General features: G+C 37.1%; 1 protein-coding gene across 4 annotated transcripts in view; it reads left to right on the forward strand.

Moving 5' to 3' along the window:
* UBA6 (ubiquitin like modifier activating enzyme 6) overlaps nt 1–12,876 on the forward strand; it is a 97,166-nt gene that overhangs the window by 39,020 nt on the left and 45,270 nt on the right. For 3 of the 4 annotated variants that reach the window (XM_051819765.2, XM_070048076.1, XM_008267801.4), the window contains 4 exons: nt 1,214–1,336; nt 4,046–4,169; nt 10,276–10,379; nt 12,097–12,159. In XM_051819765.2, coding sequence (XP_051675725.1) covers nt 1,214–1,336; nt 4,046–4,169; nt 10,276–10,379; nt 12,097–12,159 — 414 coding nt within the window. The remainder of the gene's footprint in view (nt 1–1,213; nt 1,337–4,045; nt 4,170–10,275; nt 10,380–12,096; nt 12,160–12,876) is intronic. The other variant, XM_051819766.2, reaches the window with a different exon arrangement.

Consider the following 12,876-nt stretch of genomic DNA (forward strand, 5'->3'; position numbering starts at 1 on the left):
GGGGAGTGAACCAGTGGATGAAAGCTTGTGCTCTCTAACTCTGCCTTTCAGTAAATAAATTTTTTGAAAAAAATACCAGATTTCTTTACAAGTTCTTGAATGAAGACAATGTGTTTTAAAAAATTGTTTTTAACAAAAAAGTTGTGATTTTGTTAAAGGACTAATTTTTACCTTATATGACTTTAATTTGTTTAATTTGCAGTGTCAGTTCCTCAGCCCTTTTTTTTAGACTCTAATTTCTTTGTTCTGTTCTCCGCTAACTCTAAAGATTTACTTATGTATTTAACCATCCACTGGTTCACTCCCCAAATAGCTGCAACATCCAGGGTTGGGCCAAGCAACACCCAGGAGCCAGGAACTTCATCCTCATAACCAACATGGGTTTCAGGGGCCCAGGTACTTAGACTATCTCTGCTGCCTTTCTAAGCACATTAGAGGGGAGCTGGATCAGAAGCTGAGCAGCTAAGACTCAAACTGGCATTTCAACATAGGATGCCAATGTTGCAAGCAGCTTGCTGCTCCATGACACTGGCCCCTCACACAACTACTCGTGATAAATAACTACTCCATTCTTTTCTAAGATAACAAGAATTCCATTAAATAAAGGTACCAGTTTCTTATATGTTGTGCTTGAAATTTTTTTATATATTTATTTATTTGAAAGGCAGTGTTAACAGAGAGAGGGAAAGAGAGAGAGATCCACTTTCCATCTGCTAGTTCACTCCCCAAGTGGTTGCAACAAATAGGGCCAGGCCAGGCTAAAGCCAGAAGCCAGGAACTTCATCTAGCTCTCCCACATGTGAGCCAGGGACCCAAAGAATTGGACATCTTCCACTGCTTTCCCAGGCACACTAACAGGGGCTCAAACCAGAGCCCATATGGGATACTGGCTTTGTAGGGGACTGCTTAACCTGCTACCCCACAAGACCAGCTCCTGTGTGCTTGAATTTTTTGACAAGGCCAGAATTTTTATTTAAAAATCATAAGATGTTTAATGATGATATGCTGATGGCCCTTCTAATTTTGTTAGAGTAGATATCTGTTCACTAAACACCAAAATCCTTGATTCCTAAACCAATCTACAACTTACTCTTCATTCATTCTATGAGGATATACTTAATTATAAATGAAAATGTTTTAAAAGGGACTAAGCTAAATGAGGATTTTTTTCTATATCTAAATATATACTTAAACTATTTTTCTCATTTCACAGTTCATCAGTGCGGATATACATGGAATTTGGTCACGCTTGTTTTGTGATTTTGGTGATGAATTTGAAGTTTCAGATACAACAGGAGAAGAACCAAAAGAAATTTTCATTTCAAACATAACACAAGTATGATTATATTGTGCTTTTTAAAATATTTTTTAAAGTTAATTCTGTGCTAATTTTTTGGAAGTTGGTGTATTAGCAAAATATTTAACATACAATATTCTCCATTTATTTTATAGTGTTCTAAGATAATTCATGATGGAATACTTTGTTAATTTATTGATGATTTTATGTGTTAAAACTAACTTGAAATTGGAATATTTATTAAAGTATTCTGGGGGCCGGCGCTGTGGCGCAGCAGGTTAAAGCCTTGGCCTGAAGTGCCAGCATCCCATATGGGCGCCGGTTCCTGTCCCAGCTGCTCCTCTCTGCTGTGGCCCGGGAAAGCAGGAAAAGATGGCCCAAGTCTTCGGACCCCTGAACCCACATGGGAGACCCGGAGGAAGCTCCTGGCTTTGGATTGGTGCAGCTCCAGCTGTTGAGGCCATCTGGGGAGTGAATCAGCAGATGGACGACATCTCTCTCTCTCTCTGGCTCTACCTCTCTCTGTAACTCTTTCAAATAAATAAAATAAATCTTTTAAAAAAATTATTCTGACTTCTCTCTCTTACTGTCTAACTCTGCCTGTCAAAACAATAAATAAATATAATAAAAAAATAAAATAAATAAAATATTCTGAATTCCCTCTAAATTTATTTAATATTTGATCAACTATTGCTTTTGATTAATTTTAATTTTAATTTTGTTTTTAAGTCATGTTCCTATGGACGTGAAAGTGACTTAGTGTTCCACTGCTGTGACTACAGAACAGACTCACTTAAATCTTAGACATGTTTGTTTAATCTGTTATGTTTCTAAACATGACTTAAAAAGGAATGAAAATTTAAGAAATCATTAACTTGCATATGAAAAAGCCTGATTTCCTCACCATACTCTCATTAACAGGCAAGCTTAGTTTTTTATTCTCTAAAGAATTGAAGAAATTAAGATTCCTTTTAAAGCTTTGTCTTTTGTTTCTACATAACTTATTTGTGTTCTTTATGATCAATTTATATTAAATCTCAGAAGAATTCAGTTTAAAGGGAATGATGCACTTTGACCATTGTGTTTGTACTTTTGGCTTTATACTTTCTTTTTTCTTAAATATTTATTTATTTGAAAGGCAGAGTTACAGTGAGGGAGGGAGAGAGAGAGAGAGAGAGAGAGAGAAAGAGATCTCCCATCTACTGGTTCACTCCTCAAATGGCTACAACAGCCAGACCTGGGCCTGTGCAAAGCCAGCATCCAGGAGCTTCTTCCTGATCTCCCACATGGGTGCAGGAGCCGAAGAACTTGGACCATCTTCTGCTGCTTTCCCAGGAACATTAGAGGGAGCTGGATTGGAAGTGAAACAGCTGGAACTCGAACTGGTGCCCATGTGGGATGCTGGCACTGCAGGCAGAGACTTAAACATGCTATACCACAGTGGCTGCCCCCATTGAATGCTTTTTTATTAAAAGTTTCAAGAGTCTTCGGATCTTTGAAATATTTCAGCTCCTCAGCATATCCTACCTAACAGAAATTTTTTTTTTTTTTTTTTTTTTTGGACAGGCAGAGTGGACAGTGAGAGAGACAGAAAGAAAGGTCTTCCTTTGCTGTTGGTTCACCCTCCAATGGCCGCCGCGGCCAGCGCGCTGCAGCCGGCACACCGCACTGATCCGAAGGCAGAAGCCAGGTGCTTCTCCTGGTCTCCCAAGGGGTACAGGGCCCAAGCACTTGGGCCATCCTCCGCTGCACTCCTGGGCCACAGCAGAGAGCTGGCCTGGAAGAGGGGCAACCGGGACAGAATCCGGCACCCCGACCGGGATTAGAACCCGGTGTGCTGGCGCCACAAGTGGAGTATTAGCCTATTGAGCCACGGTGCCGACCCAGAAATTTATTTTCAACGTCCATTTAAAAAATACAGTAATATCAGATGAGCATTTGGTGTAGCTCTTAAGATTCTCCATATAGGAGTGCCTGAAATCTCAGCCCTACTTCCCATTCCAGCTTCCTGCACACCCTGTGAAGCAACAGATGATTGCTCAAAAGTAGTTTGGTCCCTGACAGCTTGGCAGCAGACTCACTCTGAGTTCTTGAGTCAGCCTGCCTGTTGAGGGCCTTTGGGGAGTGAACCAGTAGATGGAAGATTTCCTTCTGTTTCTTTCTCTGCCTTTCAAATAAAAACAAATAAAAATGCATAGTAATAAATTGGTACTTGTTTTGTATAATTTTTTAAGGGCTTGCTTTAACCAAAGGAGAGAAAGAATGGCTTGGAATTTTAGTTTTGAGAATCTTAGGATAACATCATTTTTGTTTGAGATTTGGAATATTCACTAAAAGAATACTAAACTTGGGATAGGCATTGTGGTACAGCAGATTAACCACTTCCTGCAACCGCAGCATCCCATTTGGGCACCAGTTCAAGTCCCAGCTACTCCACTTCCAATCCAGCCCCCTGCTAATGCACCTGGGAAACCAGTAGAGGTTGGCCCAACACTTCTTGAGTCCCTGCACCCATGTGTGAGGCCCATAAGAAGCTCCTGGCTCCTGGCTTTGACCTGGCCCAGCCCTGGCCATTGTTGCCAATTGGGGAGTGAACCAGCACATGGAAGATTCTTTCTCTCTCTCCCTCCCTCCCTCTTTGTTTCTCCCTCTCCCTCTCTCTCTATGCCTTTAAAATAAATAAATATTTAAAAATAAAATAAAAAGAATACATAAACTTGTTTTTTAATAGACTACTTTTCTTTTTAGGCTAATCCTGGCATTGTCACTTGCCTTGAAAATCATCCTCACAAACTTGAGACAGGACAGTTCCTAACATTTCGAGAAATTAATGGAATGACAGGTTTAAATGGATCGACACAACAAATAACTGGTATGTTTTATTAATTCATTTATACTTATTCATTATTCAACACACCCATAGTGCAGACGCTGTACTGTACTCAGTATTGAGAACACAACATCAACTTATTTATAGTTTACAGACTTCAGTATTTGAAACAAGTTATAACCCATAGTTACATTGTAGATTTGTTGGCCAGATGTTTAAGACATGTTCTTCAGTGTACTAATATGAAGTTATTGTTCAAAAGAGAGGAATGGTGCAAAGGCAAGGAAACATTTTTAAAAATGGAAGGCTACCAGACATTGTATAGAGCTTATTTTAACTTAGTGATAAAAAGTTTGTGCATTAATCTGCATCGTTTGTTTTTCTTCCATCTATGTTTAAGAATTAAAGACAGTGCTAGAAGACCTGAAACTCAACTGTATGGCATGTTTATACCTATTCATGGGAGACTGATTCAGTTTTATTCTTAGGGCATTTTAAATATAATTAAGTGACTAGTGTACACATTAATGAATTCCCTTTTTAAAAATAAGTACAAAAGTGTATCATTCAGAAAAATAGAAATTAGTTCAAGTTGTGAACTCTATCAATAAATCATACTTAAGCATCTTTGATAATAAGGCTGATTTTATTTCCTAACTATTTAAATATCTTAAATACAAGTTCAGATCATTCATCTTAAAGAATTTATTATTGTGAAAATTGACTAATCATATAGGATTATCCTTTGTTATTTTGGGGTTGTGCAATAGTAGATTGTGGTGATAGATCAGAATCTTGAAACTACCTAAAAAAAGAAGAGTTAGTGGGTGTCAAGAAATAAAGATTTTTTTTAATTCTTTTTTTTTTTTTTTTTTTTTTTTTTTTTGGCAGGCAGAGAGAGAGAGAGAGACAGAGAGAAAGGTCTTCCTTTTTCCATTGGTTCACCCCCCAAGTGGCCACTATGTGGCCCCCAAGTGACGCTGTGCCGATCCAAAGCCAGGAGCCAGGTGCTTCCTCCTGATCTCCCATGCAGGTGCAGGGCCCAAGGACCTGGGCCATCCTGCACTGCACTCCCGGGCCAGCAGAGAGCTGGACTGGAAGAGGAACAACCGGGACAGACTCCAGTGCCCCAACCAGGGCTAGAACCTAGGGTGCCAACGCCGCAGGCAGAGGATTAGCCTAGTGAGCCGCGGCGCCATCCAAGATTTTTTTTTTAAATCCATAATTTTTACAGAAAAGTTTTTGATAGGAGAGTGGTAGTAGTTTTGTTTAAATAGAGTAGCTATTTATGAAGCTTTTTTTCCTTAATGTTTATTAATCGGTACTTTAGGGTAATTTTGTGTTATATAGAAAAAGCATTGTTACATAGCTAAAATAATACATGATTACTTTGTGTGTGTGTGTGTGTGAATTGTGTAAATAGGCTTCAAAAAGTTCATGGAGAGGCAGACATGGTAGTTCAGTGATTTAAGCTGCTACTTGGGATTTCTATTTTGTGTTGCCTGGGATTGAATCCCTCCTTTGTTTCTGATCCACCTTCCTGCTAATGTACCTAGGAGCAACAGATGATAGCTCAGGTACTGGAGTGCTTGCCACCCACATTGGGAAACCCAGATACAAGTCCTAGCTCCTGGTTTCTGGCTTCAGCCTCACCCAGCCATGACCATTGTGTCCATTTAGGGAGTGAACCAATGGATGGAAGCTGGCAACTGGCTTTCTTTTTCTCTCTTTCTCCCTCTCACTCTATATCACTACCTTTCAAATAAATAAAATTGAAATAATATTTTTAAATAATATCCATATTTTTAAATATCATTGGAAAATATACATCATGGGAAAAAAACTATGCCTAGATTTCAAAAAAAAATTTTGCAACAAAATATATTATAGTTGATCCTTTCAAAGTAACCTAGTGTATGTATAAGTAGGATTAAAAATGAGTTATGAGGGGCCGGCACTGTGGCACAGTGGGTTAATGCCCTGGCCTAAAGCGCTGGCATCCCATATGGGTGCCGGTTCTAGTCCTGGCTGCTCCTCTTCTGATCCAGCTCTCTGCTATGGTCTGGGAAAGCAGTAGAAGATGGCCCAAGTTCTTGGACCCCTGCACCCACTTGGGAGACCCAGAAGAAGCTCCTGGCTCCTGGCTTTGGATCAGCGCAGCTCCAGCCATTGCAGCCATCTAGGGAGTGAACCAGCGAATGGAAAACCTCTCTCTTTGTCTCTACCTCTCTCTGTAACTCCATCTTTCAAATAAATAAAATAAATCCAAAAAAAAGAATCATCAGATTTCCACTGCTCTCCAGAAATAATAGCAGCTAAGTTTGGTATTCACTCAGTTCAGCTTTTCCATATTGGTTTTTACGTATTAAGGGAGGGGAGAAAGCTTACTGGTGGTGGTTTTTTTTGTTTGTTTGTTTACATTTTTAATTTATTTTTTTAAATAAAATGAAAAATAGCAAAGGGTAAATTTTTTTTGTAAGATGTATTTATTTATCTGAGTGGCAGAGTTACAGACATACAGAGAAATGGAGAGAAAGAGAGAAAGGTCTTCCCTCCGTCACTCCCCTAATGGCCACAGTGGCCGGAGCTGAGCTGAACTGAAGCCAGGAGCCAGGTCTCCCAGGTTCAGAGGCCTAAGTACTTGGCCATCTTCCACTGCTTTCAGAAAGGCTAAATGTTAACAGTGAAAAGTTTATCCTTAATTCTCACACAGTCACCACCTGTATTCACTTTTTTTAGTTTATTGAATATCCTTCCAGGAGTTCATTATTTTTCTTATCAGAAGGAAGTATTTTATACATAAGACTGCCCTTTGCTTTTTTTATTTTTTCTTAAATTTTTTTATTTAAGGTGAACAAATGTATTTCATTCATATAGATTTAAGAGCATAATGATACTTCCCATTCTACCCTCCTTCTTCCTTCCTTATTTTTTCTTCAAATTTTTACAATGTTGTGCTTCAGTTTATTTTAAAATCATAAGCTTAACCCTCCACTTAATAAAGAATTCAACAAGTAGTAAGTAGAAAAACCACTGTTCCTCAAGAGTATAATCAAGGACTATAAATAATCAAATTTCAAAATATCAGTTTCATTCATATACATTATTTATATTCTGTATATTGCTTACCACAAATGAAGAAACACATATATTTGTCTTTTGGGGACTGACTTATTTCACTAAACATAATCATTTCCATTGCATCCATTTTGTTACAAATGACAGGATTTGTTTTTTGGTTTTTTGTTTTTTGTTTTTTTTTTTTTTTGACAGGCAGAGTGGACAGTGAGAGAGAGAGACAGAGAGAAAGGTCTTCCTTTGCCCTTGGTTCACCCTCCAATGGCCGCCACGGCCAGCGCGCTGCAGCCGGCGCACCACGCCGATCCAATGGCAGGAGCCAGGTGCTTCTCCTGGTCTCCCATGGGGTGCAGGGCCCAAGGACTTGGGCCATCCTCCGCTGCTCTCCCTGGCCACAGCAGAGAGCTGGCCTGGAAGAGGGGCAACCGGGACAGAATCCAGCTCCCCGACCGGGACTAGAACCCGGTGTGCCGGCGCCGCAAGGTGGAGGATTAGCCTAGTGAGCCGCGGCGCCGGCCAGGATTTCATTCTTTTTTATGACTATTATTCCATAGTGTATATATGCCACATTTTTTTATCCTGTCAGCAGTTGGTAGAGATCTGGGTTGATTCCTGTCTTAGCCATTGTGTATTAAGCTGCAATAAACATAGGGTACAGATAACTCTTTTGTATGCTGGTGATACTTCACTTGGTAAAATTCCTAAGAGTGGGATGCCTGGGTCATATGGTAGATATGTTTTCAGCTTTTTGAGGAATATACATTCTGTCTTCCATAATAGTTGTACTAGTTTACATTCCTACCAGCAGTGGATTAGGGTACCTTTTTCCCACATTCTTGCTAACATTTATTGTTTTTTGATTTCTGTATGAGAGCTGTTTTAACTGGGGTGAGGTGAACTCTCCTTGTGATTTTTTTTTTCAACACTTAAGAATAACTGTGTATTAACTACAGAATTAAACCAGTCATATTAAGTAGAACAGACAAAAAAACTACTAAGAGGGATAATGTATTAAGTTGTTCATTAACAGGGCTATGCTGATCAAGTCACCGTTTCCCATAGTGTCCATTCCACTTCAACATCCTTGTGATTTTTATTTGCATTTCCCTGATGACTAGTGAGTCTAAGTATCTTTTCATGTGTCATTTGAATTTCAGCTTTTGAAAAATGACTGTTCATGTCCTTTACCCATTTCTTTCTTTCTTTTTTTTTTTCTTTTTTTTTTCTTTTTTTTTTTTTTGACAGGCAGAGTGGACAGTGAGAGAGAAAGACAGAGAGAAAGGTCTTCCTTTGCCGTTGGTTCACCCTCCAATGGCCGCTGCGGCCGGCGCGCTGCAGCCGGCGCACCGCGCTGATCCGATGGCAGGAGCCAGGAGCCAGGTGCTTTTCCTGGTCTCCCATGGGGTGCAGGGCCCAAGGACTTGGGCCATCCTCCACTGCACTCCCTGGCCACAGCAGAGAGTTGGCCTGGAAGAGGGGCAACCGGGACAGAATCCGGTGCCCCGACCGGGACTAGAACCCCGTGTGCCGGCGCCGCAAGGCAGAGGATTAGCCTAGTGAGCCGCGGCGCCGGCCTTACCCATTTCTTAATTGGGTTGTTTGCTTTGTTGTTAAGTTTCTTGAGCTCTTTATATATTGTGGATATTAATCCTTTATCAGTTACATAGTTTGCAAATATTTCTCCCATTCCATTGGTTGCCTCTTCACTTTGTTGAGTACTTCCTTTGCAATGCAGAAGTTTCTCAGCTTGATGTAACCCATTCGTCCAATTTTGGTTTTATTGGCTATGCTTCTGAGGTCTTTTCCAAGAAGTCTTTGTCTATGCCAGTATCTTGCAGGGTTTCCCCAGTATTTTCCTCTTGTAATTTGATGATGTCAAGTCATAGATTTAGATCTTCAATACAATTAGAGTTGCTTTTTGTATGAGATGTAAGGAAGGAATCTTACTTCATACTTCTGCACGTGAAGATCTAATTTTCCTGGCACTGTATGTTGGAAATCTGATATCTTGATGCCTCTGGCTTTGTTTTTGTGTCATTTTTTCTAGATCTGAGAAGAATGTCATTGGTATTTTGATTGGGATCACATTGAATCTGTAAATTGCTTTGGGTAGTATGGACATTTTGATGATATTAGTTCTTGGTGATCTTTTCACATCTGTAGTTGCAGAGCATTTTTTTAATGACTACTTTATACTTCATGGTATGGGTGAAAATATTATCAGTATAATTATAATTTGCATTTTTCATTATGAATGAAATTAAAGTTTCATAGCAATTTATTTTCTTTAATGTTGAACCTTTCATCCTTTCCATTTTCCTGTTGAGCTGCTGATCCTTTTCTTAACTACTTCTAGGAAGTTCTCATATTTAAAACATGTTTGCCAGTTTTTTAAATGTAAATTGCATGTAATTTTCCAACTTGACATTTATCTTTTGATTTTGCTCATGATCTGTTTGGATCATATAATTTTATTTAATTAAAATTTTCAATTTCATGGCTTTTATTTTCAGTGTTACTTAGAAAACCCTTCCTCCTGCCAAAGTGTTAAAGGAATTTTTCTCCTGTGTTTTTTATCTAAAAAGTTTTTGGCATCTTTTTTTTTAGCATTTAAACTATTATCTATGTAGATTATTTTCTCCAATGGCTTTTTCTCCCCAAGATTTATTGGATAATTTGTCTTTCCTCATTGTTTGAGTTACCACCTTTATTGTTCCCTTGTGTACTTGGCTCTGTTTCTGAATTCCCTGTTCCATATGTCTACTCATGAGCCAGTACTATACTATATTAATTATTAAATATAATTAATGTAAATGAATTTGAATTTCTAACAATTAGCACCTCTCAGCACTCTTTTTTTCTCTTGAATTTTCTTGGATATTTTTAAGTCTTACAGTTGATGTTGCAAGAAATACTGCCCAGCTTTCCACATTCTGATCTCCTCTAATAAAAGAAAAAAATGCTAGAATTTTCTGAGTTTTGTAAATTAGGGAAAATTAGAATCTTTACAACAATAAATCTTCAATTTTGAATATCTGTATCTTTGCTTAATGACATTTTTTTTTTCCAGTGGTATCACCATTTTCTTTTAGCATTTGTGACACTACAGAACTAGAACCATATTTACATGGTGGCATAGCTGTCCAAGTGAAAACTCCTAAAATGTTTTACTTTGTAAGTATTTTTTATTGACTTAATAATATTTGTTTACAGAAAAAATGGCAATGGAGAAAAGAATAATGATATAAACAACCTGTTAATTTAAAGACTGACAGATTTATTTTTAACTTGCAACCACTTTGAGGAAAGTGGAATTTAAGGCAATCAACTGATATCTATGAAACAATTTATAAGTCTTCTTTAGTTAAAATACCATGTACAGATACTTGAGGTATGTGAGTATACCAAAAAGGAGCTATTTATCTCCCTAAATCATCAGAGTCGATTACTCTTAATGTTTTTCCCAAGAGATAAAATTAATATACATTTAGAAGATTTAGAAAGGTTTGTTTTGCTTTATAATTCAGTTACTTTTGGAATAAAAGAGAAATTTTTATACCTGTAAATCCAGATTCTCAAATTTCAATCTTTCACATTTCATAGAACAGTGAATGTGAAAATATAAAATAATTTGTATAAATCCTGGCATTTTAAGGAAAATATAAGTAGCTGAATAGATTATGGATGGGGCCAGCACTGTGGTGCCATGGGTTAAAGCCCTGGCCTGCAGAGCAGGCATCCCATATGGGTGCCAGTTCGAGTCCCGGATGCTCCTCTTCCGATTAAGCTCTCTGGTAAGGACTGGGAAAGTAGTAGAAGATGGCCCAACTCCTTGGGCCCTTGCACCCACACAGGAGACCCCAAAGAAACTCCTGTCTCCTGGTTTCAGATCAGTTCAGCTCTGACCGTTGGCAATCATTTGGGGAGTGAACTATATAAATATGTATATACTTTACCATTAAGTTTTTTTAATAAAGGCCATATAAAGTTGACTCCCAAGAAATAAATAGAATTTGTATCATGAAAAAAAAATTGGAATAATAGGGGAAAGTTTTATAATTCTCTTGTTTTGATAAAGATGATTATAATAATTTTACCATGGTATTAAATGGAAGACCTCTCTCTATCTGGCTCTACCTCTCATGTAACTCTGTCTTTCAATTAAATAAAATAATTCTTTTAAAAAAAGAAAGATTATGGAGACAATGTCAGGTATAAGAGACGTAGTGCTTAAATCCTTAGGCCACTTCTGAGTATTTTGTGAGCTAACACATCCTGTTTGTACTTGCAAGTTCTCAAGGTTTTGGTTTGATTGCCTTTTCTTTTTCAGATGTATTAGCAACTCTACAAAAGGCTTTGTTCAAGCCAAAGTTAGAACAATAAATTAAAATAGTACAACAAGTCAGATGTGTCTTTTCATACTTCCTCTTGCGCTGTCCCCAGTTTTTAGTTGGATAGTTTATGCCTCAAATAATTTTATATTGAGTGGTTCTTTTGAGATTTTGTTTTGTAAATTTTTGTTTTGACTTTGTGTTCTTTGTTCGACAAAGAAAATTTTAACTTTAATATCTATTCAAGCTTTGTCAAATATAACAAACCTTGATAAACTTATTATCAGTAAAATAAGCTAGCTTTTATATTAAAACTTTTTTGGTATGCTATGAATAGCTTTACTAGTTATTCTCATTTATTATATGGAGTAGGTTTCACTGCACTTTTTGTTAAATGTAATAAAATAAAGGACAATTGTAACTATTTTAATTTTTATAAAAACATAATAAATGCAACCTTAACAATTTCTGACCTTTGGCAGGGATCCATTGATTTTACTGCACTGACATATAACATGTTATCATTTACTTACTCTAAATTATTTTTTTTTCTAAATTAGGAGCCATTGGAGAGGCAGATAAAGCATCCAAAATGCCTTATCGCAGATTTTAGCAAACCTGAGGTAAACAAACACTTTAGTTTTGAGAAAGGTAGCAGAATGGAGAGTGGAAGTTGATAAATGACTACTTAGTTAAAATTAAATAACTATGTATATACTTTACTATTAAGTTTCTTTAATAAAGGCCATATAAAGTTGACGCCCAAGAAGTAAATAGAATTTGTATCATGAAAAAAAATTGGAATAATAGGGGAAAGTTTTATAATTCTTGTTTTGATAAAGATGATTATAATAGTTTTACCATGGTATTAAATGGTTTTCTGAATCATGTGTTTTTATATAACATTTGTTTCTTACAAAAAGAAGCAACCTTAAAACATATATTCAGGGATTTTTTTAATCACTGAGTATCATAATTTTGTAACAGTAAATGTATAAGAGGACTTCAAAGGCTCATGGAAATTGCATATTATAGAAAAACTATATATGGATTTCAAAATTTTTTTGTATCAAAATAAACTTACCTTTTAATTCCATTTTTTCAAAATTTTGAGCAGGAAAAAATTCTAACTTTTTAAATGTTACCAAAAAATAAGTTAAGTGATCTTGTATAAATATTTTGTTATTGTTGCTCAGTTGGTATGGCTCCAAGTTTCAATTGGATAACCTAGTAAACACTAGTCATAACCACCTGGAGTTGAAATTTGGAGCTTTAGCTTAAATATATGTTTAGGGCCTTGAAGTCAAATCATTAATTTCTTTGTACTTCAGTTTTCTGAT

The sequence above is a fragment of the Oryctolagus cuniculus genome, chromosome 8 (genome assembly GCF_964237555.1).
Source record: "Oryctolagus cuniculus chromosome 8, mOryCun1.1, whole genome shotgun sequence".
NCBI lineage: Eukaryota > Metazoa > Chordata > Mammalia > Lagomorpha > Leporidae > Oryctolagus > Oryctolagus cuniculus.